The sequence below is a fragment of the Rhodnius prolixus genome, unplaced genomic scaffold, assembly GCF_049639745.1.
Source record: "Rhodnius prolixus isolate KJV_2025 unplaced genomic scaffold, Rpr scaffold_2, whole genome shotgun sequence".
Classification (NCBI taxonomy): Eukaryota; Metazoa; Arthropoda; class Insecta; order Hemiptera; family Reduviidae; genus Rhodnius; species Rhodnius prolixus.
In genome coordinates, this window is record NW_027411592.1 from 65,140,638 (window position 1) to 65,166,005 (window position 25,368).

General features: G+C 34.2%; 1 protein-coding gene across 9 annotated transcripts in view; it reads left to right on the forward strand.

Annotated features, from left to right (window-relative positions):
* The window catches only part of Evi5 (ecotropic viral integration site 5), a 130,341-nt gene that overhangs the window by 69,843 nt on the left and 35,130 nt on the right, over window positions 1-25,368 (forward strand). For 5 of the 9 annotated variants that reach the window (XM_074117073.1, XM_074117077.1, XM_074117072.1 and 2 more), the window contains exon 2: window positions 23,844-24,029. In XM_074117073.1, coding sequence (XP_073973174.1) covers window positions 23,893-24,029 — 137 coding nt within the window. In that variant the 5' untranslated portion in view covers window positions 23,844-23,892. Of the gene's footprint in view, window positions 1-13,167; window positions 13,594-23,843; window positions 24,030-25,368 lie in introns of those variants that run through there. The other 4 variants (XM_074117070.1, XM_074117068.1, XM_074117069.1 and 1 more) reach the window with 4 other exon arrangements.

Genomic DNA, 25,368 nt, shown 5'->3' on the forward strand with positions numbered 1-25,368 from the left:
ATGAAATTCTGTAAAATTATGGCCGTTCTATATCTCCCCCTGTGAATCACTTATTCGTATGAAATTTTGTTCTCCTATACACTTTGTTTTTCTCAATTATAAACCATAGTTATTTTGTGCAAAGATCTATAAATGTAGTAGATATTAAGGGTTGAAAATTTTTTGGGTCATGAAATTCTGAAAAATTATGGCCGTTCTATATCTCCCCCTGTGAACCACTTATTCGTATGAAATTTTCTACTCTTGTACACTTTGTTTTTCTCAATTATAAACTATAGTTATTTTATGCACAGATCTATAAATGTAGAAGATATAAAGGGTTGAAAATTTTTTGGGTCATGAAATTCTGTAAAATTATGGCCGTTCTATATCTCCCACTGTGAACTACGTATTCGTATGAAATTTTGTACTCCTGTACACTTTGTTTTTCTCAATTATAAACTATAGTTATTTTGTGCACAGATCTATAAATGTAGAAGATATAAAGGGTTGAGAATTTTTTGGGTCATGAAATTCTGTAAAATTATGGCCGTTCTAAATCTCCCACTGTGAACCACGTATTGATATGGAATTTTTTTCTCTTATACACTTTGTTTTTCTCAATTATAAACTATAGTTATTTTATGCACAGATCTATAAATGTAGAAGATATAAAGGGTTGAAAATTTTTTGGGTCATGAAATTCTGTAAAATTATGGCCGTTCTATATCTCCCACTGTGAACCACGTATTCGTATGAAATTTTGTTCTCTTGTACACTTTGTTTTTCTCAATTATAAACTATAGTTATTTTGTGCACAGATCTATAAATGTAGAAGATATAAAGGGTTGAAAATTTTTTGGGTCATGAAATTCTGTAAAATTATGGCCGTTCTAAATCTTCCACTGTGAACCACGTATTGATATGGAATTTTTTTCTCTTATACACTTTGTTTTTCTCAATTATAAACTATAGTTATTTTGTGCACAGATCTATAAATGTAGAAGATATAAAGGGTTGAAAATTTTTTGGGTCATGAAATTCTGTAAAATTATGGCCGTTCTATATCTCCCTCTGTGAACCACGTATTCGTATGAAATTTTGTGATCTTATATACATTGTTTTTCTCAATTATAAACTATAGTTATTTTGTGCACAGATCTATAAATGTAGAAGATATAAAGGGTTGAGAATTTTTTGGGTCATGAAATTCTGTAAAATTATGGCCGTTCTAAATCTTCCACTGTGAACCACGTATTGATATGGAATTTTTTTCTCTTATACACTTTGTTTTTCTCAATTATAAACTATAGTTATTTTGTGCACAGATCTATAAATGTAGAAGATATAAAGGGTTGAAAATTTTTTGGGTCATGAAATTCTGTAAAATTATGGCCGTTCTAAATCTCCCACTGTGAACCACGTATTGATATGGAATTTTTTTCTCTTATACACTTTGTTTTTCTCAATTATAAACTATAGTTATTTTGTGCACAGATCTATAAATGTAGAAGATATAAAGGGTTGAAAATTTTTTGGGTCATGAAATTCTGTAAAATTATGGCCGTTCTATATCTCCCACTGTGAACCACGTATTGATATGGAATTTTTTTCTCTTATACACTTTGTTTTTCTCAATTATAAACTATAGTTATTTTGTGCACAGATCTATAAATGTAGAAGATATAAAGGGTTGAAAATTTTTTGGGTCATGAAATTCTGTAAAATTATGGCCGTTCTATATCTCCCACTGTGAACCATGTATTCGTATGAAATTATGTTCTCTTGTACACTTTGTTTTTCTCAATTATAAACTATAGTTATTTTGTGCACAGATCTATAAATGTAGAAGATATAAAGGGTTGAAAATTTTTTGGGTCATGAAATTCTGTAAAATTATGGCCGTTCTATATCTCCCTCTGTGAACCACGTATTCGTATGAAACTTTGTTCTCTTGTACACTTTGTTTTTCTCAATTATAAACTATAGTTATTTTGTGCACAGATCTATAAATGTAGAATATATAAAGGGTTGAAAATTTTTTGGGTCATGAAATTCTGTAAAATTATGGCCGTTCTATATCTCCCCCTGTGAACCACTTATTCGTATGAAATTTTGTTCTCTTATACACTTTGTTTTTCTCAATTATAAACCGTAGTTATTTTGTGCAAAGATCTATAAATGTAGTAGATATTAAGGGTTGAAAATTTTTTGGGTCATGAAATTCTGATAAATTATGGCCGTTCTATATCTCCCCCTGTGAACCACTTATTCGTATGAAATTTTGTACTCTTGTACACTTTGTTTTTCTCAATTATAAACTATAGTTATTTTGTGCAAAGATCTATAATTTTAGAAGATATAAAGGGTTGAAAATTTTTTGGGTCATGAAATTCTGTAAAATTATGGCCGTTCTATATCTCCCACTGTGAACCACGTATTCGTATGAAATTTTGTTCTCTTGTACACTTTGTTTTTCACAATTATAAACTATAGTTATTTTGTGCACAGATCTATAAATGTAGAAGATATAAAGGGTTGAAAATTTTTTGGGTCATGAAATTCTGTAAAATTATGGCCGTTCTATATCTCCCTCTGTGAACCACGTATTCGTATGAAAGTTTGTGATCTTATATACATTGTTTTTCTCAATTATAAACTATAGTTATTTTGTGCACAGATCTATAAATGTAGAAGATATAAAAGGTTGAAAAATTTTTGGGTCATGAAATTCTGTAAAATTATGGCCGTTCTATATCTCCCTCTGTGAACCACGTATTCGTATGAAATTATGTTCTCTTGTACACTTTGTTTTTCTCAATTATAAACTATAGTTATTTTGTGCACAGATCTATAAATGTAGAATATATAAAGGGTTGAAAATTTTTTGGGTCATGAAATTCTGTAAAATTATGGCCATTCTATATCTCCCCCTGTGAACCACTTATTCGTATGAAATTTTGTTCTCTTATACACTTTGTTTTTCTCAATTATAAACCGTAGTTATTTTGTGCAAAGATCTATAAATGTAGTAGATATTAAGGGTTGAAAATTTTTTGGGTCATGAAATTCTGATAAATTATGGCCGTTCTATATCTCCCCCTGTGAACCACTTATTCGTATGAAATTTTGTACTCTTGTACACTTTGTTTTTCTCAATTATAAACTATAGATATTTTGTGCAAAGATCTATAATTTTAGAAGATATAAAGGGTTGAAAATTTTTTGGGTCATGAAATTCTGTAAAATTATGGCCGTTCTATATCTCCCACTGTGAACCACGTATTCGTATGAAATTTTGTTCTCTTGTACACTTTGTTTTTCACAATTATAAACTATAGTTATTTTGTGCACAGATCTATAAATGTAGAAGATATAAAGGGTTGAAAATTTTTTGGGTCATGAAATTCTGTAAAATTATGGCCGTTCTATATCTCCCTCTGTGAACCACGTATTCGTATGAAAGTTTGTGATCTTATATACATTGTTTTTCTCAATTATAAACTATAGTTATTTTGTGCACAGATCTATAAATGTAGAAGATATAAAAGGTTGAAAATTTTTTGGGTCATGAAATTCTGTAAAATTATGGCCGTTCTATATCTCCCACTGTGAACCATGTATTCGTATGAAATTATGTTCTCTTGTACACTTTGTTTTTCTCAATTATAAACTATAGTTATTTTGTGCACAGATCTATAAATGTAGAAGATATAAAAGGTTGAAAATTTTTTGGGTCATGAAATTCTATAAAATTATGGCCGTTCTATATCTCCCCCTGTGAATCACTTATTCGTATGAAATTTTGTTCTCTTATACACTTTGTTTTTCTCAATTATAAACCATAGTTATTTTGTGCAAAGATCTATAAATGTAGTAGATATTAAGGGTTGAAAATTTTTTGGGTCATGAAATTCTGAAAAATTATGGCCGGTCTATATCTCCCCCTGTGAACCACTTATTCGTATGAAATTTTCTACTCTTGTACACTTTGTTTTTCTCAATTATAAACTATAGTTATTTTATGCACAGATCTATAAATGTAGAAGATATAAAGGGTTGAAAATTTTTTGGGTCATGAAATTCTGTAAAATTATGGCCGTTCTATATCTCCCACTGTGAACCACGTATTCGTATGAAATTTTGTACTCTTGTACACTTTGTTTTTCTCAATTATAAACTATAGTTATTTTGTGCACAGATCTATAAATGTAGAAGATATAAAGGGTTGAGAATTTTTTGGGTCATGAAATTCTGTAAAATTATGGCCGTTCTAAATCTCCCACTGTGAACCACGTATTGATATGGAATTTTTTTCTCTTATACACTTTGTTTTTCTCAATTATAAACTATAGTTATTTTATGCACAGATCTATAAATGTAGAAGATATAAAGGGTTGAAAATTTTTTGGGTCATGAAATTCTGTAAAATTATGGCCGTTCTATATCTCCCACTGTGAACCACGTATTCGTATGAAATTTTGTTCTCTTGTACACTTTGTTTTTCTCAATTATAAACTATAGTTATTTTGTGCACAGATCTATAAATGTAGAAGATATAAAGGGTTGAAAATTTTTTGGGTCATGAAATTCTGTAAAATTATGGCCGTTCTAAATCTTCCACTGTGAACCACGTATTGATATGGAATTTTTTTTCTCTTATACACTTTGTTTTTCTCAATTATAAACTATAGTTATTTTGTGCACAGATCTATAAATGTAGAAGATATAAAGGGTTGAGAATTTTTTGGGTCATGAAATTCTGTAAAATTATGGCCGTTCTATATCTCCCCCTGTGAACCACTTATTCGTATGAAATTTTGTACTCTTGTACACTTTGTTTTTCTCAATTATAAACTATAGTTATTTTGTGCAAAGATCTATAATTTTAGAAGATATAAAGGGTTGAAAATTTTTTGGGTCATGAAATTCTGTAAAATTATGGCCGTTCTATATCTCCCACTGTGAACCACGTATTGGTATGAAATTTTGTTCTCTTGTACACTTTGTTTTTCACAATTATAAACTATAGTTATTTTGTGCACAGATCTATAAATGTAGAAGATATAATGGGTTGAAAATTTTTTGGGTCATGAAATTCTGTAAAATTATGGCCGTTCTATATCTCCCTCTGTGAACCACGTATTCGTATGAAAGTTTGTGATCTTATATACATTGTTTTTCTCAATTATAAACTATAGTTATTTTGTGCACAGATCTATAAATGTAGAAGATATAAAAGGTTGAAAATTTTTTGGGTCATGAAATTCTGTAAAATTATGGCCGTTCTATATCTCCCACTGTGAACCACGTATTCGTATGAAATTTTGTTCTCTTGTACACTTTGTTTTTCACAATTATAAACTATAGTTATTTTGTGCACAGATCTATAAATGTAGAAGATATAAAGGGTTGAAAATTTTTTGGGTCATGAAATTCTGTAAAATTATGGCCGTTCTATATCTCCCTCTGTGAACCACGTATTCGTATGAAAGTTTGTGATCTTATATACATTGTTTTTCTCAATTATAAACTATAGTTATTTTGTGCACAGATCTATAAATGTAGAAGATATAAAAGGTTGAAAATTTTTTGGGTCATGAAATTCTGTAAAATTATGGCCGTTCTATATCTCCCACTGTGAACCATGTATTCGTATGAAATTATGTTCTCTTGTACACTTTGTTTTTCTCAATTATAAACTATAGTTATTTTGTGCACAGATCTATAAATGTAGAAGATATAAAAGGTTGAAAATTTTTTGGGTCATGAAATTCTGTAAAATTATGGCCGTTCTATATCTCCCCCTGTGAATCACTTATTCGTATGAAATTTTGTTCTCCTATACACTTTGTTTTTCTCAATTATAAACCATAGTTATTTTGTGCAAAGATCTATAAATGTAGTAGATATTAAGGGTTGAAAATTTTTTGGGTCATGAAATTCTGAAAAATTATGGCCGTTCTATATCTCCCCCTGTGAACCACTTATTCGTATGAAATTTTCTACTCTTGTACACTTTGTTTTTCTCAATTATAAACTATAGTTATTTTATGCACAGATCTATAAATGTAGAAGATATAAAGGGTTGAAAATTTTTTGGGTCATGAAATTCTGTAAAATTATGGCCGTTCTATATCTCCCACTGTGAACTACGTATTCGTATGAAATTTTGTACTCCTGTACACTTTGTTTTTCTCAATTATAAACTATAGTTATTTTGTGCACAGATCTATAAATGTAGAAGATATAAAGGGTTGAGAATTTTTTGGGTCATGAAATTCTGTAAAATTATGGCCGTTCTAAATCTCCCACTGTGAACCACGTATTGATATGGAATTTTTTTCTCTTATACACTTTGTTTTTCTCAATTATAAACTATAGTTATTTTATGCACAGATCTATAAATGTAGAAGATATAAAGGGTTGAAAATTTTTTGGGTCATGAAATTCTGTAAAATTATGGCCGTTCTATATCTCCCACTGTGAACCACGTATTCGTATGAAATTTTGTTCTCTTGTACACTTTGTTTTTCTCAATTATAAACTATAGTTATTTTGTGCACAGATCTATAAATGTAGAAGATATAAAGGGTTGAAAATTTTTTGGGTCATGAAATTCTGTAAAATTATGGCCGTTCTAAATCTTCCACTGTGAACCACGTATTGATATGGAATTTTTTTCTCTTATACACTTTGTTTTTCTCAATTATAAACTATAGTTATTTTGTGCACAGATCTATAAATGTAGAAGATATAAAGGGTTGAAAATTTTTTGGGTCATGAAATTCTGTAAAATTATGGCCGTTCTATATCTCCCTCTGTGAACCACGTATTCGTATGAAATTTTGTGATCTTATATACATTGTTTTTCTCAATTATAAACTATAGTTATTTTGTGCACAGATCTATAAATGTAGAAGATATAAAGGGTTGAGAATTTTTTGGGTCATGAAATTCTGTAAAATTATGGCCGTTCTAAATCTTCCACTGTGAACCACGTATTGATATGGAATTTTTTTCTCTTATACACTTTGTTTTTCTCAATTATAAACTATAGTTATTTTGTGCACAGATCTATAAATGTAGAAGATATAAAGGGTTGAAAATTTTTTGGGTCATGAAATTCTGTAAAATTATGGCCGTTCTAAATCTCCCACTGTGAACCACGTATTGATATGGAATTTTTTTCTCTTATACACTTTGTTTTTCTCAATTATAAACTATAGTTATTTTGTGCACAGATCTATAAATGTAGAAGATATAAAGGGTTGAAAATTTTTTGGGTCATGAAATTCTGTAAAATTATGGCCGTTCTATATCTCCCACTGTGAACCACGTATTGATATGGAATTTTTTTCTCTTATACACTTTGTTTTTCTCAATTATAAACTATAGTTATTTTGTGCACAGATCTATAAATGTAGAAGATATAAAGGGTTGAAAATTTTTTGGGTCATGAAATTCTGTAAAATTATGGCCGTTCTATATCTCCCACTGTGAACCATGTATTCGTATGAAATTATGTTCTCTTGTACACTTTGTTTTTCTCAATTATAAACTATAGTTATTTTGTGCACAGATCTATAAATGTAGAAGATATAAAGGGTTGAAAATTTTTTGGGTCATGAAATTCTGTAAAATTATGGCCGTTCTAAATCTCCCACTGTGAACCACGTATTGATATGGAATTTTTTTCTCTTATACACTTTGTTTTTCTCAATTATAAACTATAGTTATTTTGTGCACAGATCTATAAATGTAGAAGATATAAAGGGTTGAAAATTTTTTGGGTCATGAAATTCTGTAAAATTATGGCCGTTCTATATCTCCCACTGTGAACCACGTATTGATATGGAATTTTTTTCTCTTATACACTTTGTTTTTCTCAATTATAAACTATAGTTATTTTGTGCACAGATCTATAAATGTAGAAGATATAAAGGGTTGAAAATTTTTTGGGTCATGAAATTCTGTAAAATTATGGCCGTTCTATATCTCCCACTGTGAACCATGTATTCGTATGAAATTATGTTCTCTTGTACACTTTGTTTTTCTCAATTATAAACTATAGTTATTTTGTGCACAGATCTATAAATGTAGAAGATATAAAAGGTTGAAAATTTTTTGGGTCATGAAATTCTGTAAAATTATGGCCGTTCTATATCTCCCCCTGTGAACCACTTATTCGTATGAAATTTTGTTCTCTTATACACTTTGTTTTTCTCAATTGTAAACCATGGTTATTTTGTGCAAGGATCTATAAATGTAGTAGATATTAAGGGTTGAAAATTTTTTGGGTCATGAAATTCTGAAAAATTATGGCCGTTCTATATCTCCCCTTGTGAACCACTTATTCGTATGAAATTTTGTACTCTTGTACACTTTGTTTTTCTCAATTATAAACTATAGTTATTTTGTGCACAGATCTATAAATGTAGAAGATATAAAGGGTTGAGAATTTTTTGGGTCATGAAATTCTGTAAAATTATGGCCGTTCTATATCTCCCACTGTGAACCACGTATTCGTATGAAATTTTGTTCTCTTGTACACTTTGTTTTTCTTAATTTTAAACTATAGTTTTTTTGTGCACAGATCTATAAATGTAGAAGATATAAAGCAGTGGTTCTTAACCGGTGTTCCGCGGAACACTGGTGTTTCGCGAATATGGTCCAAGTGTTCCACGAAATTTCAATTTTAAATTTATTGAAATTTAGAAATTTAGGAAACATACGAAAACAAAAAATTTTTCCTTTTTTTTTAATTTGAATTTAATTTTAGGTTCTTGCTAAATACCGAATATCAAATTATTTAATGTTAGTGTTCCGCGAGAAAAATATATACATATAATTGTGTTCCGCGTCTATGAAAAGGTTAAGAACCACGGCCCTAGACGATGGCGAGACGGTCCTGCGTAAGCAGGAAACAGGATGACCCTGCTTTCTCCAGACTTCCGGTGGTCCAATCGGTTGGTTGACGTGGCGGAACTGAAGAGGAGGCTAGTTCTAACCAAAAAGACCCCCACCCCCACACACTAACTATGTAGACGACAGTTTAATGGTATTGTTAAGACTGGAAATCAGTTCCCCACTGTGGGATGGGTTATGGGTTGCCCATGTGTACGCCGTACACAGCGTACATGCACGAGTTTGGACGAAGAGCTTCCATTGCTGTGAGAAGAAGAACAGAAAATCTAAGAACCAGCAGCTGGATTCGAACCCGGGATCTTCTCGTTGGAATCCAGAATACGCTAACCATTCTGTTAATGCCTTCCTTCTAATTAGTTAATAATAATTCTAATAATCTAATTTTTCTGATTTTTAATTCCCATTTTGAGAAGTATTGAAGTACAATTTAAAACAGTATTGGGATACGAATTATGTAGGCAGTCCAGAGACTTGACAATTTTATCATCCCATTGAAGCAATTCTTTATCTAATTTTTCTTCTTTTCTCTAATTAAAACCCTTAATTGCGCTGCACTTCGTGAAAATGGATAAGTTTTCCTTCATTTCTAATTAATCTAAAACATTTTCAATTAGGTTAAAAGAAATGAACCTGGGAATGGATTACAATCTTCTAACAAAAGAACTATTTTTTGAAAGGAGCTTTATCTTTGAACTTAGATCTTGACCTTATTTAGTACTTACGTGCACATAAATTTATTGCAAGCAAAAGGAATAAAAAAAAAAACTAGCTGCGCTCCTGGAGGCAATAAAGCAAATTACAGGAGGAAAAAATAAAAAAGAAATAGTGAGTTCTAAATTAAGCTAAGTGGCAGCAGATAAAACTATTTGGAAGGTTAATAGCTCTTATGGTAAATTACTTAAAATGACGGGAAACTTAAATTAGTGTAACCGAATACTGTTATCAACAATAACGTATTGTTGTAAATATTTGGTATGACCTAATTCTATCAGTTTGTAGTTTTAATAACACAACTTGCCGACACTATCCATTCACCATTCCTTTATACTTAAAAAAAAAGAAAAAAAAGGAAACCTCATCCTACTACGTCTGTGGTCTAGTGGTCAAGAGTTTGGCTTTGTGAGTGGAAGATCCTCGGATCGAATCCCGCGCGTATGTGACTACTTTTTATTTGTTAGAAAAAAAAATTGTTTTGTAGTAAAGTATGAGCTTGTTCGCCTCAGTCCATGACACCTAATTTAGTAGTTGGACGTTAAAAAGCTCCGCTTGAAAAAATGGGCATTAACGTTACTTTTACTTACGTCCTGTCTTAGTACTGACTTAAAAAGTTTTCTTTATTTTTTTGGGGTGTGGCAGGGGAACGTTTCAAAATATTATTCATCATTTTTTGGTGACTGATTTATTTATCCAACAGTAAGAAAGATTATTGCGAATCTCAAATGTTAAAATCGATTAAACTCTAATACCTAAATGGGACAGAAGACAGATGTTAAAAATGAAAAAATAAAAATAAATAAATAATAATAATAATAATAGTAATAATAATATTAATGTAATAATAATAATTGTTAGCCCTGAAAGTGGCCTAGTCCCTCTTAGGTCAAAACTAAATAATTTGTTATGACTGAAATTGGCAATCATCTTTCTTTCCGATAAAAATGTGGGTAGAGTTGGTAGTACTGGCTTTGATTTTATCATCCTGTCGTAGCATGCATGTTTTGTTGGTATCTCTGACCGATCTCGGATTTTCATCCATCATCAGAGGTTGAGTTTGGTTAATCAGAGATTTTTTGACTTCAGGTTACCTGTACTTGCTCTATACTTGCTGACTGAGTAAGTTAGACAAAGTAGCTGATGTATGATGGGTATGCTCATTGCTATTATCTCTTGATGACCTCGAAACCAAGCATATGGTATAGATAGAGGCTTACTGCAGCATCTATTTTTGAGGTTTTATTTTGTGTGTGTGTGTTTGGGGGAGAGGGGCGTGGCTTTGAAAGGGTTGATGGTTCGCCTAAAGTTGTAACTAGCCATTTAAGGTGCCTTAAATGTCCTAAAAAGAAAAAGAGGGAGTAATCCGGAAGTGGTTGTCCCCCCCGGATGATAAATCTCCTGTAATTCCATTGGTTGATGTTAGAAATAGAAACCTACCAATGAACGATTAGGGGTTTTTGCAGTAAAGGTTGGTAAAGTGGGTCAGTGATAACAAAACAAAGCAAAAAGATAAATATTATATTAGTAACATTAGTAGGCCTGTCAGCTGTTGGCGTTTTTACGTGTTGCCCATTATCTGGCGGAAATGAACGACCTAGCCAATGGCGGAAGAAAGTTGCTCGTGACGATGAGCGTGTGCCATTGTAGCGGTGAGGAAAGGGAGAGGAACATGACCTGCTTGGAATAGTAAGTGCCCGGTGAAAATAAAGCATTCAGCGCATCAGTCTTGGTCAGGTAAATGATTTCTCCCCCCCCAAAAAATTATCTGTGGTGAAGACTCGCATGACTTCCTCTGATTAACTATTCTCATTGGTTCTAACTTACGAATTTTCTACAAATTTCGAATACAGGAAACTCTAACCCCAGTATCTCCTCAGGAACTAAACCCTCCCCCCCCAATCCTAGGAGCCAGTTTTTTTTTTTTTTGTAAAAAACCTCAAAAATGTGACGCACTTCCGGGTGGATAGGAATTTTTCTTCAAACTCCAAATTTTCACCAAAAACATTTATTCCTCTCTTAGTACCCTGTTGATAGGATCGTGCATTACAAAAAACTGGCAGTTTTAGAGAAAATCTACTGATTTTTCTCTCTCAAAGGTGCTGTTAATCGATTTTTCCTGGTAAAAATTGTATTTGAAAGAAAATTTCATACATTTCCATGTGTTCTAATAAAAATTGTAGGAGCATTTTATTTTTTCCCCCCAGAAACTCTCGAAATATGGATCACAGAGGGCACTTCCCTTCCTTGAGGAAAAGCTGTTTAGACTTCCGAGGAATAGTCATCCCAAATCTGCCGACACCCTACTTTTCCTGGAGCTTTCTGGAGAGCATGGGGAGTTTTTTACCAACTTATTGGGAATTTAGCCAAACCTATTTGAAGTGTGTTTAGGAACGGGGTTCTAGGGATAACTGTCGGCTTCCCACTTTTTGCTCCTAGAACTCCTCTAAAGAAAACCTGGAATGAGTTGTTTCATCGACTGGGAGAGGCTGCTGCAGTTTGAGGAGGTTTCTCTTTTGGTACAGGTTGTGGGCCCTATAGATCTTAATTGGTGATCGTAGTGAGAATACTTTCTCTTAAAAATACACACCCACACACACTTACAATACTTCTTCTTCTTCTTCTTCTTTCAAGGTGTATCCCTAACCAGGGTTCCTTGCGCCAAGCATCCACCCTTCCCTATTCTGAGCGTAGCTTTCGCAAAGACCTCGCGCTATCTCATTAGTTCCTTTACTTGCGCGAGCCCAGCTATTCATAGGCCTTCCTCTTCTTTGTCTTGCAACCAGCAGGTTGCCAGCAGAGAGACCTTTTTTGGGGGAGGCGCGTATCGCTCATACGAAGGACATGTCCAAACCACGACAGCCTTCTTTCGTCCACCCTATCCAGTATGGTTTTATCTATACCGACGGCTTCCCTTATAAATCATATTTGGGACTCTAACTAAGATTGTTTTCCTTAAATATCTCCTCCAAGAATCCCATTTCTGTCGAATTAAGGGTATTGCGCTCTTTAGTTGTCAATTTCCATGCCTTGGATCCACATACAGTATTAGGGCTTTCTACGAGGGAAGTGTAGATTTGGTGCTTAGTGGGAATGCTCATAGCGCGGGTTCCAGATTACGGAATGAAGCATCCGCGTCGCAGCTCTTTCCTTTAGCACCCTTTGTCCTTCACGTCCTCAGAACACCTACCATCTTTACTCTAGAATGGATCCAAGGTACCTGACACTAGAGCTACCCTACAATAATCCCTCTAATACGTAATAAAGACAGAAAGAATAAGCGTGTAACAATGCTAACATTAGATTGCGGAATGTGTGAAAAAGAATTCATGGCTGGGACGGAAGAGTAATAATGCCAAGTTTTCAGGAAAAACATGGTCATTTAGGAAGTGCTGCGCTCACAACAAGCATGTTTTGGGTCTGGTAGCTGAAAAAAAAAAAAAAACGGGGGAAATAGAGGGAAATTCTGGGTGGCAAGCCTGGCAAGTCTGGAGGGCTGGCAGTATTGTGCGAGAAATGTTGGTCCAACTAAAAGAGAGAGGTAGGAAGAGAGTGAAAATGGGAGAGAGCAGGAGAGCTGGTAGCACCGCCGGCTGACAACAACTTTGTGAAAGGGGTGGCTCGGTGTATAGTGCTGCCTCCAACCTATACAGCCACCCCCCCTTTAGCGGCGGACCAGCCTTTTAGTCTAGTGCCAGTCTTAACTGGGAGCAGAGAGTGTGGTCTGGTGATGCTGTGCGTGCGAGCTGCTCCTGTTGATGAAGTCTGGGGGCACCGTGAACATTGTCAGTTTATCGGAGGCGGTGGAGGCCGCCGGTGTGATGATAATACTATAACAGATCTAGCCGGCGCCGATCATGCAGGATGTGAACAACGAGTACAACACAGGTTAAAGAAATCAGGCTCCAGTTTGACTAGTATGGTATTTGGTGGGCTCACCTTTAGATGGTATCGAAGGCATAACAATAAACAAAGGTAACTTCTGATCCTTTTCAGGCTTTATATCTTTAAGATTTCTCAGTCGCAAGGATTCGCCGCAGACACAAGAAATTCTAAAAAAAAAAAAAATGGAAAAGAAGAAGTCACAAAATCCACATTTCCTCTTTGGCTGGGTTAAAATCGAGGCTATCCCAACTTATTCCCAGTTTGCCAACCAAAAATCCCTGAAATGGAAATGCGGTCTTACTAAATGACAAGAAAAAGTGTTTTTCCTCGTACCGATTTTCCATTATTTGCGAGTTTTTTTTAATTTTTTGTACCAGAAGTAGTAGATCTGATGCCCCAAAAGTAAAAAGTCGAGATTTCTAGCCTATCTCAGTTCAAAACAATGGGGGTTTCAATTTTCAGAGATTTGCCTCCCCTCCAAAAGAATGTTTCATCAACCTAACGAGTTCGTTCGCATTGCACTTAAATATTATATAATTTAATTTTGTAAACAATTTTTTTGGGCAATTCTAAGTGCGGGTAAGAACTTCTCTCGTATTATTTCAGCGTAATTTTATGGTTTTATAATTTCCGGTATAATATTATTGAGAATTTAATATTTTTTTTTTATAATAATTCAGAGTTTCCCAGAAAATAAAAACAAATTTGCGAAGTCTGATCACAGCTGATTTGTTGAAACGGAAGTAGAACTTTACACAAAATGGAAATTCCAAATTATTATTATTTTTTTTTTTTTCTTAATTTCCTCGTCAATGTTTTCAATCATTTCCTCTAAACTTTGCGGTACATCCCACAGTTCTACCAATTTTCTTATGACGTAACATTTTCTTTGGGGGGAAATTCAAATAAGGGCACTTCTTGTTTTGCGGGGGGAGAGTGCTTATAATAAATAAAATGCTATTACAGAATGTTGTACGTCCATTAAAGGAGTTTAAATAGGTGCCACGATAGCAGAGCAGTTAAGAGACTAGACCTGCAATGCTAAGATGTATTGCTGGTTTAGTGGGTTCGATTCCCCGGTGTCTAGGCTTTGGATTTTATTTAATGTTTAAAATTGAGAAATTCATAGTAATGTATGTTAGGCGGTTAAGAGACTAGACCCGCAATGCTAAGATGTTTTGTTGGTTTAGTGGGTTCAATTCCCGGTGTCTAGACCTTGTATTTTATTTAATGGTTAATATGAGAAATTTATAGTAAAGTATGTTAGGCGGTTAAGAGACTAGACCCGCAATGCTAAGATGTATTGTTGGTTTAGTGGGTTCAATTCCCGGTGTCTAGACCTTGTATTTTATTTAATGGTTAATATGAGAAATTTATAGTAAAGTATGTTAGGCGGTTAAGAGACTAGACCCGCAATGCTAATATGTATTGTTGATTTAGTGGGTTCGATTCCCTGTGTCTAGGGCCTTGGATTTTATTTAATGGTTAATATGAGAAATTTATAGTAAAGTATGTTAGGCGGTTAAGAGACTAGACCCGCAATGCTAATATGTATTGTTGATTTAGTGGGTTCGATTCCCTGTGTCTAGGGCCTTGGATTTTATTTAATGGTTAATATGAGAAATTTATAGTAAAGTATGTTAGGCGGTTAAGAGACTAGACCCGCAATGCTAAGATGTATTGTTGATTTAGTGGGTTCGATTCCCTGTGTCTAGGGCCTTGGATTTTATTTAATGGTTAATATGAGAAATTTATAGTAAAGTATGTTAGGCGGTTAAGAGACTAGACCCGCAATGCTAAGATGTATTGTTGGTTTAGTGGGTTCAATTCCCGGTGTCTAGACCTTGTATTTTATTTAATGGTTAATATGAGAAATTTATAGTAAAGTATGTTAGGCGGTTAAGAGACTAGACCCGCAATGCTAATATGTATTGTTGATTTAGTGGGTTCGATTCCCTGTGTCTAGGGCCTTGGATTTTATTTAATGGTTAATATGAGAAATTTATAGTAAAGTATGTTAGGCGGTTAAGAGACTAGACCCGCAATGCTAAGATGTATTGTTGGTTTAGTGGGTTCGATTCCCTGCCTCTAGGGCCTTGGATTTTATTTAATGGTTAATATGAGAAATTTATAGTAAACTATGTTTGCTAGACGGCCTCCGTCCACGACACCCTAATTGGTATAGTCGGACGTAAAGCCTGCCAGAAAAGATAGGCAATTACTTTACTTTTAAAGGAGGTTAAATAAGTTGTTGGAAGTTCTGAAGTTAAAAAAAATTAATGCTTCTACCGGAAGTATACTTTAACGAATAGATTTTTCACTTTTCTTAAACTTTTTCTAAAATGGCTTCTGCCAAATTTTTTCTTATTCGTATTTTACTTTCCACATACTTAGATCTATAACTTTTACTCGAATAATTTTCTTCGGAAAATTCTTTATTAAGCTGTTCCGGAAGGGGAATGGAGGTAAAACTTCTCTCTAAAGGATTTCCTTTTTATATCGAACTAAACTGGCCCAATGGTAGACTATAGTAAATATTGACTGAAACTAATAATAATAATAAATATAATAATTTCAACATCAAATTCGGTTGCTTTAGTGGTACAGGTAGGAGTGAGTGGTTTTTCGCTAAAAACTGCGGTAGATACTTCTGGAAAACCGCATTTTTCTAGTTCAAGATATTTTCTTCAAACTGGGAATTATATAAGTAGTAGTACCACTAAAAATTATCCAAAGATAATGTATTATTTAGAGTGCCATGTTTTTCTGCGATTTTCCGGCTATCCGGATACCTCAAAAATTAAAAAAAATAAAGTACAGAATCAATCTTAAAAGAAAACACCCAAGATTCTGAAGCCAGCAGACGAACGTGAACCCCGGAAGAAGAACGAGAGAGAGACGATGGCTAAAACCACTGGTACAAAGAGACCACAATACTCCTCACCCCCCTTTGGGCTCTTAGCCGGATGAATCTCCTGAATATTTGACGAACTAAGTGAGGAAACGACGAATAGGATCACTTGGGGCTATGAGTAAGGATAAAACCTAGCCCACCAACTTGTGCATCTCTTACGGATATAGCCGACCCGCAGGAGCCCCAAATGTAAAACTTATTTTTGTGTGTGTGTGTGACGTCATGCCGCCCTTCCCCCCTCCTACAGTTTTCGCAAGAAAGTGTATGTGACATGTCCCGTAGTATATTTTATGTCTACGTTTTTTTCCCTTCCATATTTTGTACTTCCTGCATGAAATAGAACCCCCTCCAAAAAAGAGAAACACTTTCTTCCCTTTGGGATAGTTGGAATAAAGTTAGAAGTTTACTGTCTGGACTCCGGTCTCCTCCATAGATCTCAATGTATCCCCGTGTTTATCACGTAGTTTTATTATTATTTTTAGAAAAGTTAGCTCGTTATTATTCGAAGGGGGATTTATTCCAATCTTTTCACGTAATTATACAATTAATAGAAAATATCTGGGAAGGGATTAGCTATGCGGTTAGCAACTCCCACGCGGAGGTCCCGGGTTCGAATCCAGCTTTAGATTTTCCTCTTCCCAGGGGAGCTTCTTACAGCTCACAGTCCCGGTGATGGGGGCAGTGTTGTCTGTAACGAGAGGTCGGCAGTGCACTGAAAAAAAAACTCTGGGCGCCAATAACCTTAGATGTTGACGCGCATTAAATCACTAAAAAAAAAAAAAAATCAAGTCTCCAGGAATCTCTAGATTTCTGGATAAAGATTGTACAGGATAAAAATTTAAGAGAAAGTAAAACTTGATCATAAAAATTTCCCATTTTTAGTCCCATAATTCATTCCCCCCCCACTCTAATAAGTTATTTCCCACAATTATTATTTACTCCTGGTTAATTAAAAATATAAAATTGCCATAATTAGATCAAAATAACATTTTAATTACACCTAATTTATGTGCTTTTAGAAATTGCTTAAAATAATTAACGAAACATTTATTCAAAAGAAAATATTTTGAAAACAGGATATTGGAATATATAATATGAGATAATTCCCGTATGAAAGAGACCAAAATCACAGGCTTGCCACACACACACACACTATCTTGATTAGCAATAAAAGAAAAACACGAAACAGTGTTGTCACTGGTTCAGAATTTATTATAAAATTAAGAAAAAAAAAGTTGGTAGCATTGTCTTGGAGTTACGTCATCATTTATCTATTTATAATTGAATCAGAATAAATCGTTTTTAATGTTGCGCGATTCTAGCAATGCATTTAATCGTTCACATTAAATAATAAATTGTAAAAAAAGCATCTGGCATTTACCATCACACGACCTCTTTCTTACTACTATTTTCGAATTATTAACTTAGGAAGACCACGACCACGAGTACAATGTGTATGTGTGAGTGTACAATAAGTATAAAGAAAATCGTTGGGACCATTTTTTTTGGAGAAAATCTCAAGAAAATGAAAAAAAAAACGCGAAAAGAAAAAGTAATACTTCCGGTCGAGGGATTTTGTTGCTTTAGTTGCAGTCAAATCCTCATGGAGGGTCCTCATCTATACTGTTTCCGTTTTTTTTTGCAATTTTATGTATGTTTTTCCACATAAACACTCACTTTTTCGCAATTAAAAAGGGTACTTCCGGTAAAAATCGAAATCGAAAAATCGCATGCTTTTCTCACCTATTAAAAAAAAAAAAAAACTTTGACCTGATTTATTTTTATTTCTGTTTTGTTATTAGATTTCTTTGTCTCTGTTATCTTGTCAATTCAGCAACAATAATTTGCATACTTTTTTTTTTGGTATATTCAGTTTAATTATAAACAATGTGAGTTTACAACACGCGTGTGTTGAAATGTAGATCGTGTGTTTATCTGTGTCACAAAGTTATTGAGAATGTATTCAGTATTGTGTTCATTTTAAAGATTTAAGTACGTTACAATGGAAAGTAAGTGAATCGCGAATGATCCATGCGTTACGGACGAATAGATCTTACAAAACCTATAATCAACCCATTAAATAAAAGGCCTAGACCAGGAATAGAGCCCACTAAACCAACTATACATCTTAGCATTGCGGGTCTAGTCTCTTAACCGCCTAACATACTTTACTTTAAATTTCTCATATTAACCATTAAATAAAATCCGAGGCTTAGACCAGGGGGGAATCGAACCCACTAAACCAACAATACATCTTAGCATTGCGGGTCTAGTCTCTTAACCGCCTAAACATACTTTACTATAAATTTCTCATATTAACCATTAAATAAAATCCGAGGCTTAGACCAGGGGGGAATCGAACCCACTAAACCAACAATACATCTTAGCATTGCGGGTTTAGTCTCTTAACCGCCTAACATACTTTACTAATTTATCATATTAACCATTAAATAAAATCGAACGCCTAGAGACCGGGAATCGAACCCACTAAACCAACAATACATCTTAGCATTGCGGGTCTAGTCTCTTAACCGCCTAACATAAATTTCTCATATTAACCATTAAATAAAATCCAAGGCTTAGACCAGGGGGGAATCGAACCCACTAAACCAACAATACATTTTAGCATTGCGGGTCTAGTCTCTTAACCGCTCGGCTACCGTGGCGTCCTATTTGTAGTTATATTTTTATTTATTATTATCTTTTTACTTCTAATTGGAAGGAAGTTACTGGGAATATTGCAATATATATTTTTTTTTTAATTGAGTAACCACCGGAAATGCGCGATTTAAGGTCCCTGTTTTTAGCACAGGTTTCTGCATGAGTGGGTTGCATTTGAATGTACCCTGCAGGATTGGATATGAGTATGGGGCTTCCGGACGGTTGTTCAACTGTCTTGAGTTAAATTACTTCTTTTCCGTCCACTATTATTGTTATTTTAGTTTTACAATTTTTGGTGCGTCCAAAATCTGAGGTCACTAGAGCGTTCAGAGCGTTTTTCTTTTTCTCCGAATAGTGTTCCTCGTGTTACAGACAACAAAGTCGCTAAGAAGAGAAAATCTAAAGGCCAACAACTGGGGATTCGCTCCCAGGATCCGCGGTTAAATCCTGTATACACTAACCACTGAACTGACCCTTTTCCTTATTATTATTATTATTATTTAATTAAAGGAGCGTCAACATCTGAGGTCATTGAAACCTGGAGCCTTTTTCGGCAGCACTAGCTGCCTTTGGACTAGATCCTTTCGTTACAGACACCATGATAAGGAGTGACTAGCTCCTAGAAAGAGAAAACCAAGTGGCCTGCTACTGGATCCGAACCTAGGATCTTGACAGCATTATTACTAATTTTTAACTCCAAAGAAAAGCTGATGCCCTGGAATCATGAAATCATCACATCTGTTTGTAGGTCATCAGTTTCGTTCCTAGTATTGTGGAAGTACATCTATTATTGTCTGCGAAGATCCGCTTGCCGAATCATCTTGTTTTTTTTTTACCCTTGGCTGGATCTCAGTCAGCTGCTTTCTCGCAGCATCTCTAAAATAATTTTTCATAGTATTATTTGGGAAAAATAAAATTTCGAAAAAAATCTTAGCAACAAAAGCGGAACATGCAGTGAAAGCACATACGTAGTTACAAATAGTTATAATACTTGTTATATTAAGTATTATATTATTTCCGGTTTTTTGCTGATATTTTTGTTTCTTTCTATTACACGTGTAAGAAGAAAGTATCGCATCCAGAAGATGTTCAGTATTTTTGCGGAAATATCAGTTTTGTTTTCGGGGTACGAAAATTTGAGGTTAGGTTAGGTTATATTATATTTGTAAACAATTAAGTAGTTGTACATTAAATGCTTGGCTGTATAATGTTGACAACAAACTGTCACTTTATTCACGATGAAAGTAAATGCATTATTATTAATGGAAACGCATTAATAATAATGCACAATGGTGAAAGTCGACTGTTAAATGTGGCTTTAGTTACACAATCACAGTAACAAGCCTTATCAAACCGCTTGTTGTGCGTAATTTTATGAATAGCTGAAGTATAAATTTTCACTCCTAGGTAGCGCTAGTGCTCTTTCTTTTATACACTAATGGCTTTGTGTAGACAAATAATTATTATATTGTTCTTTCCTTTATGATTTTCAGGCTAAGTGTTGTATTTTCACCTGCAGGATAGAACAAGAAAACTGTGTTGTTTGCATCTCCATTGTTTTTGATAAAATTTAATATCTTTGTGTAGATTACTTCCCGACGTTCTTTCGGCTAAGATTTCGTTTTTATTCTGGGAATTTTCATTATAGATTTTGTTGCCTCCAATTTACAAAGTAGTGGTTACTAAATTGTATGGAGAAATAGTGATGGACTATCTGACCACAATCTATATACATAAAAGAAATTTCCTAAAAAGTCCAGAAATTTGAGGACCTCAATAAGACCCCAGAATTTGAGGTGGTCCCTTAAGTCCGAAAAAATGTTTTTAGTCTGTGAGTACTCGTCGTCACCGGAAGTACTACTGTTAAACTGAATTGTTTCAGAATTTTCCCATTTTCAGATATTCACTTTAAGGCAAAAAGAGGAAGTAAAAAAAATAATTGGAAAACCTTTTTTCCGGGAATCCGAGAACAAAATGAAATTTCCGGTTTATACTAAATATGGAAAATTTGATACGATCACAATGCTCTCTCTTACGAAGGGAAGTGAAAATAATTTGACGTCATAACTTTGTTGTAGTTCTATTTGATGCATCTCTCTCCTCCCCCCTCCCAATCACTCTCTCTCTCTCTCTCTCTCTCTCTCTCTCTCTCTCTCTCTCTCTCTCTCTCTCTCTCTCGGACGCTGACAAGTCTTCTTTACTATGTAGCAGTTACAGTCTACGTATTGGACAAAAGCTGCACTACGTAATGTGGAAAATTGATAAGACTCCATTTTGATCGAGTTTCACTTCTGTGACGTCACAGTTTGGTCTCTTGTTCCACTATTCTCAAAATAGATCTTGTTTTATGAATATACATTGGACATGAATACGTATATATATATATATATATATATATATATTTCTTTCTGTTTGTATGTGGGTCATTCTCTCTTGGTTACTCAATCTGTACAGAGAAATGTTCACCATTTTGCTTGCGCAAGTCCAATTCACCGTCAAGTATTGCTGTGATAAGATTAACTATGGAGTTCATACAGATTTAAAAAAATGTATTTTATTGTTTTTAATTGAGTTTTAGGACCTCCTGATATTGATCGTTTAATTCTAGACCGGGAATCGAACCCACTAAACCAAAAATACATCTTAGCATTGCGGGTCTAGTCTCTTAACCGCCTAACATACTTTACTATAAATTTCTCATATTAAAATCATTATTTTATTTATTATTTACAAGCTTATAGGTAAATATTTTTTATTTTTACTGTTTGTACATTTTTGTTACAACTCCCAGCTAAAGGTATTTACCTATAAGCTTGTAAATAATAAATAAATAAATAAATAATATTAAAATCATTAAATAAAATCCAATGCCTAGAAACTGGGCATCGAACCTACTAAACAAACAATACATCTTAGCATTGCGGGTCTAGTCTCTTAACCGCCTAACATACTTTACGATAAATTTCTCATATTAACAATTAAATAAAAACCTAGGCCCAGACCGGGTGAATCGAACCCACTAAACCAACAATACATCTTAGCATTGCGGGTCTAGTCTCTTAACCGCCTAACATACTTTACTATAAATTTCTCTTATTAACCAATAAATAAACTCCAATGCCTAGAAACCGGGAATCGAACCCACTAAACCAACAATACATCTTAGCATTGCGGGTCTAGTCTCTTAACCGCCTAACATACTTTACTATAAATTTCTCTTATTAACCAATAAATAAAATCCAATGCCTAGAAACCGGGAATCGAACCTACTAAACAAACAATACATCTTAGCATTGCGGGTCTAGTCTCTTAACCGCCCAACATACTTTACTATAAATTTCTCATATTAAACATTAAATACAACCCAAGGCCTATAGACGGGGAATCGAACCCACTAAACCAACAATACATCTTAGCATTGCGGGTCTAGTCTCTTAACCGCCTAACACACTTTACTATAAATTTCTCATATTAACCATTAAATGAAATCCAAGGCCTAGAGACCGAAATCGAACCCACTAAACCAACAATACATCTTAGCATTGCGGGTCTAGTCTTTTAACCGCTCGATTATCGTGGCTTCTATACAGGGTTGTATATTACTCTGAAATTTAGCTAAGGCTTACCAACCGACTCACTCAAAGAAAAGCCCTTAATCAAATTTTCTTGGAAAATAACCGTATGGATCACTATGAGTAATGGTCACGAGCCATTTTTGAGAATATGTTTAAGAAAAAACAAAAAAAAAAATCCCTTCAATAATATGGTACTTCTCGTTGAGATATTTTGATTTTGAGCGCTTCTGGTGGAACCAAATCGAAATAGTAAGTTGCACCTTCCCGTGATTTGTCGTTTTCGAGATATTTTTGTAAACAAAACAAAGAAACACAAACGTATAAGTCGTTTTTTTTTTTTTTTTAAGAAAAAATCTCTGTGGACACTGAAATTGAACGTAACAGAGTAAAATTTAAAATTTCGAAAATATGGCTTCCTCCCCGCGGTTATCTCTGTTTACTAGTAGCGTAAAGGAAAAAACATGAGAAAGATTAAAGTTTCTGTTTTTCCTATCTCACGCATCATTTTTTAGATCAGTTGGAGAACATCACCGGCACAGAGATGGATCCGCAGCAGCATTCCCCACTCCCCACTCCGCAGACTCCCGGCCCTTCTATAAAAGAGAGAGAGAGATTCCAGTTACACTGGGTAATCAATAAAACGGGCTCTTCTCCTGTCTGTTCTCCTGGAACAATCCTGTTACCTCCATATTTGGCTTTCGATTTCTTTCCGTCTCATCCACCTTATTTATTCACTTTTATTTATCTTTTACTTTTTTGCCATGATTCCTTGGAAAAAAAGAAGTAAAAAATCCTTTTTAGAATAATCCTCTTTGAACCCTCGTACCCGACTTTCTCTTGGTCACCAATCCCGAGTTATTGTCCCATAAAAACACATCAAAAGCTCCAAAAAAGAATTTTCCAGAATAATTATTCAAATGAAAACTTGTGATACAAATACGAAGTCCAGAGAAAATTTAGACAAATTTTAAATGTTTAAAAGTCGTGAAATTGTCCACACTAGATATTTATTTGACTGATTTGACAATTAAAACTGTAGTTTTCACGATATTTTCTTTCGCAGAGAACATTCTTTCCTGTTACTATAGTTTTTAATCAAAAAAAAAAATAAATTATACTTTGCATTGTTAAAACAATAACATTGTTGATAAGAATAATTAGCCATATTTTTTTTTTGTGTCATGTTACAGAGGCGAGCAGGAGTGGGAGGGCGATGTCGTTGTGGGGTTGAGGGGCGCGATGGTCGCCCACTCTGAGTGCAACAATAACAACAACACTAATAACAACAACAATACCACCAGCCAACTGGTCAACACTTCCGGCCAGGCTTCTGCAGAAGAGCTGGCGCTCCTAGCCAAATTGGAGGAGGCTAACCGGTACGTTGATCTACATCTCTTTGTAGATCTATTTGAGTGGGATGAATCTATTGTTAATCTAAGAGTTGTGTATTGTGATTCCCTTATCTAAGATTGGGTTGACCAACCTAAGAGATGCTTACGAATTCTGACTAGTTCCTGCGTATAATTGAACTGTTGGTTTAAAGTATTTCCGGGCTCAGGCGATTTAACGAGAAACAATATGAAGTTCAACATTTACGGTTGATCGTCAAAAAAAAAGTGTACGAAAAAGCGTAACGTTGAAAAAACACCCAACTTTGACAATTTTTTTCTCTTTTTCTATGAAAGTTAAAATTCCTAAATTTTCTTTAAAATATAGGGCAAATCCTCCTTTATAACTGAAATTTTTTTTGCAACAACATAGATTAAATAGATTTCGAGAAATACGTTGCTGAAAATGGGGCAAAAAATGGCATTTTCAGAAAATGTTCTTGTTCTTGTTGTTGTTCTTCTTGTTACCTTTTTTTGTAAACAACGTAGCGCCTAAACGCGTGAACTGATTGTCATGAATGAGGTGTCATTCGATTCGGAATTTCATGTAGATGTGCCTTTTGGAGGTCTCGAAGCAGTGCGTTCGAATGGGGAGAGGTGTTAGCCCCATATATGAGGTGTGAGGCCCCCTCCAAAATTATGATTACTAATAAATAACTCAGTAAAACTTAACCCGATTTTGATAAAATTTGGCTGGATGTAAGGGTTAGGGCTCTCCCTAAGTACCATTAAAGCGACGTTCTGCTCTTACACCTCTACTAAGGGGAAGTTTGGCAATCATTTATCGTTTTGTGCATCTACTTTCTTTTCTATACCATAAAGTCTTACAACATTGTCGAAGTTTTACTCGATAGCAGAAGTAAAGTAAAGTAATCGCCTATTTTTTCAGCCAGGGCTTAACGTCCAACTACCAATTAGGTGTCGTGGACGGAGGCGACTAGCAAACATACTTTACTGTAAATTTCTTTTATTAACCATTAAATAAAATCCAAGGCCTAGTCCGGGAATCGAACCCAGTACCACAATACACCTTAGCTTCGCAGGTCAGATAGCAGAAGTATGAATAACATACTCAGCTTAATGTCCCATTTTTTTTGTCCTGAGAGAAACATTCTCTTACTAAATGTCACTTCAGTGAATATTTTTCAACTTATTACCTACTAATTATTTAAAAGGATTAAATAAAAAACCGGTAAATCTTTAGAATAGCTCCCCAGAGGCGTGGCCTAATTCGAAGTGATTCTGATTCGCTGTTACTATAGAACCCGCCATATTCAAATATAAATATAAAACTATTTCTTTATTTTATATTTACACTTAAATCTAG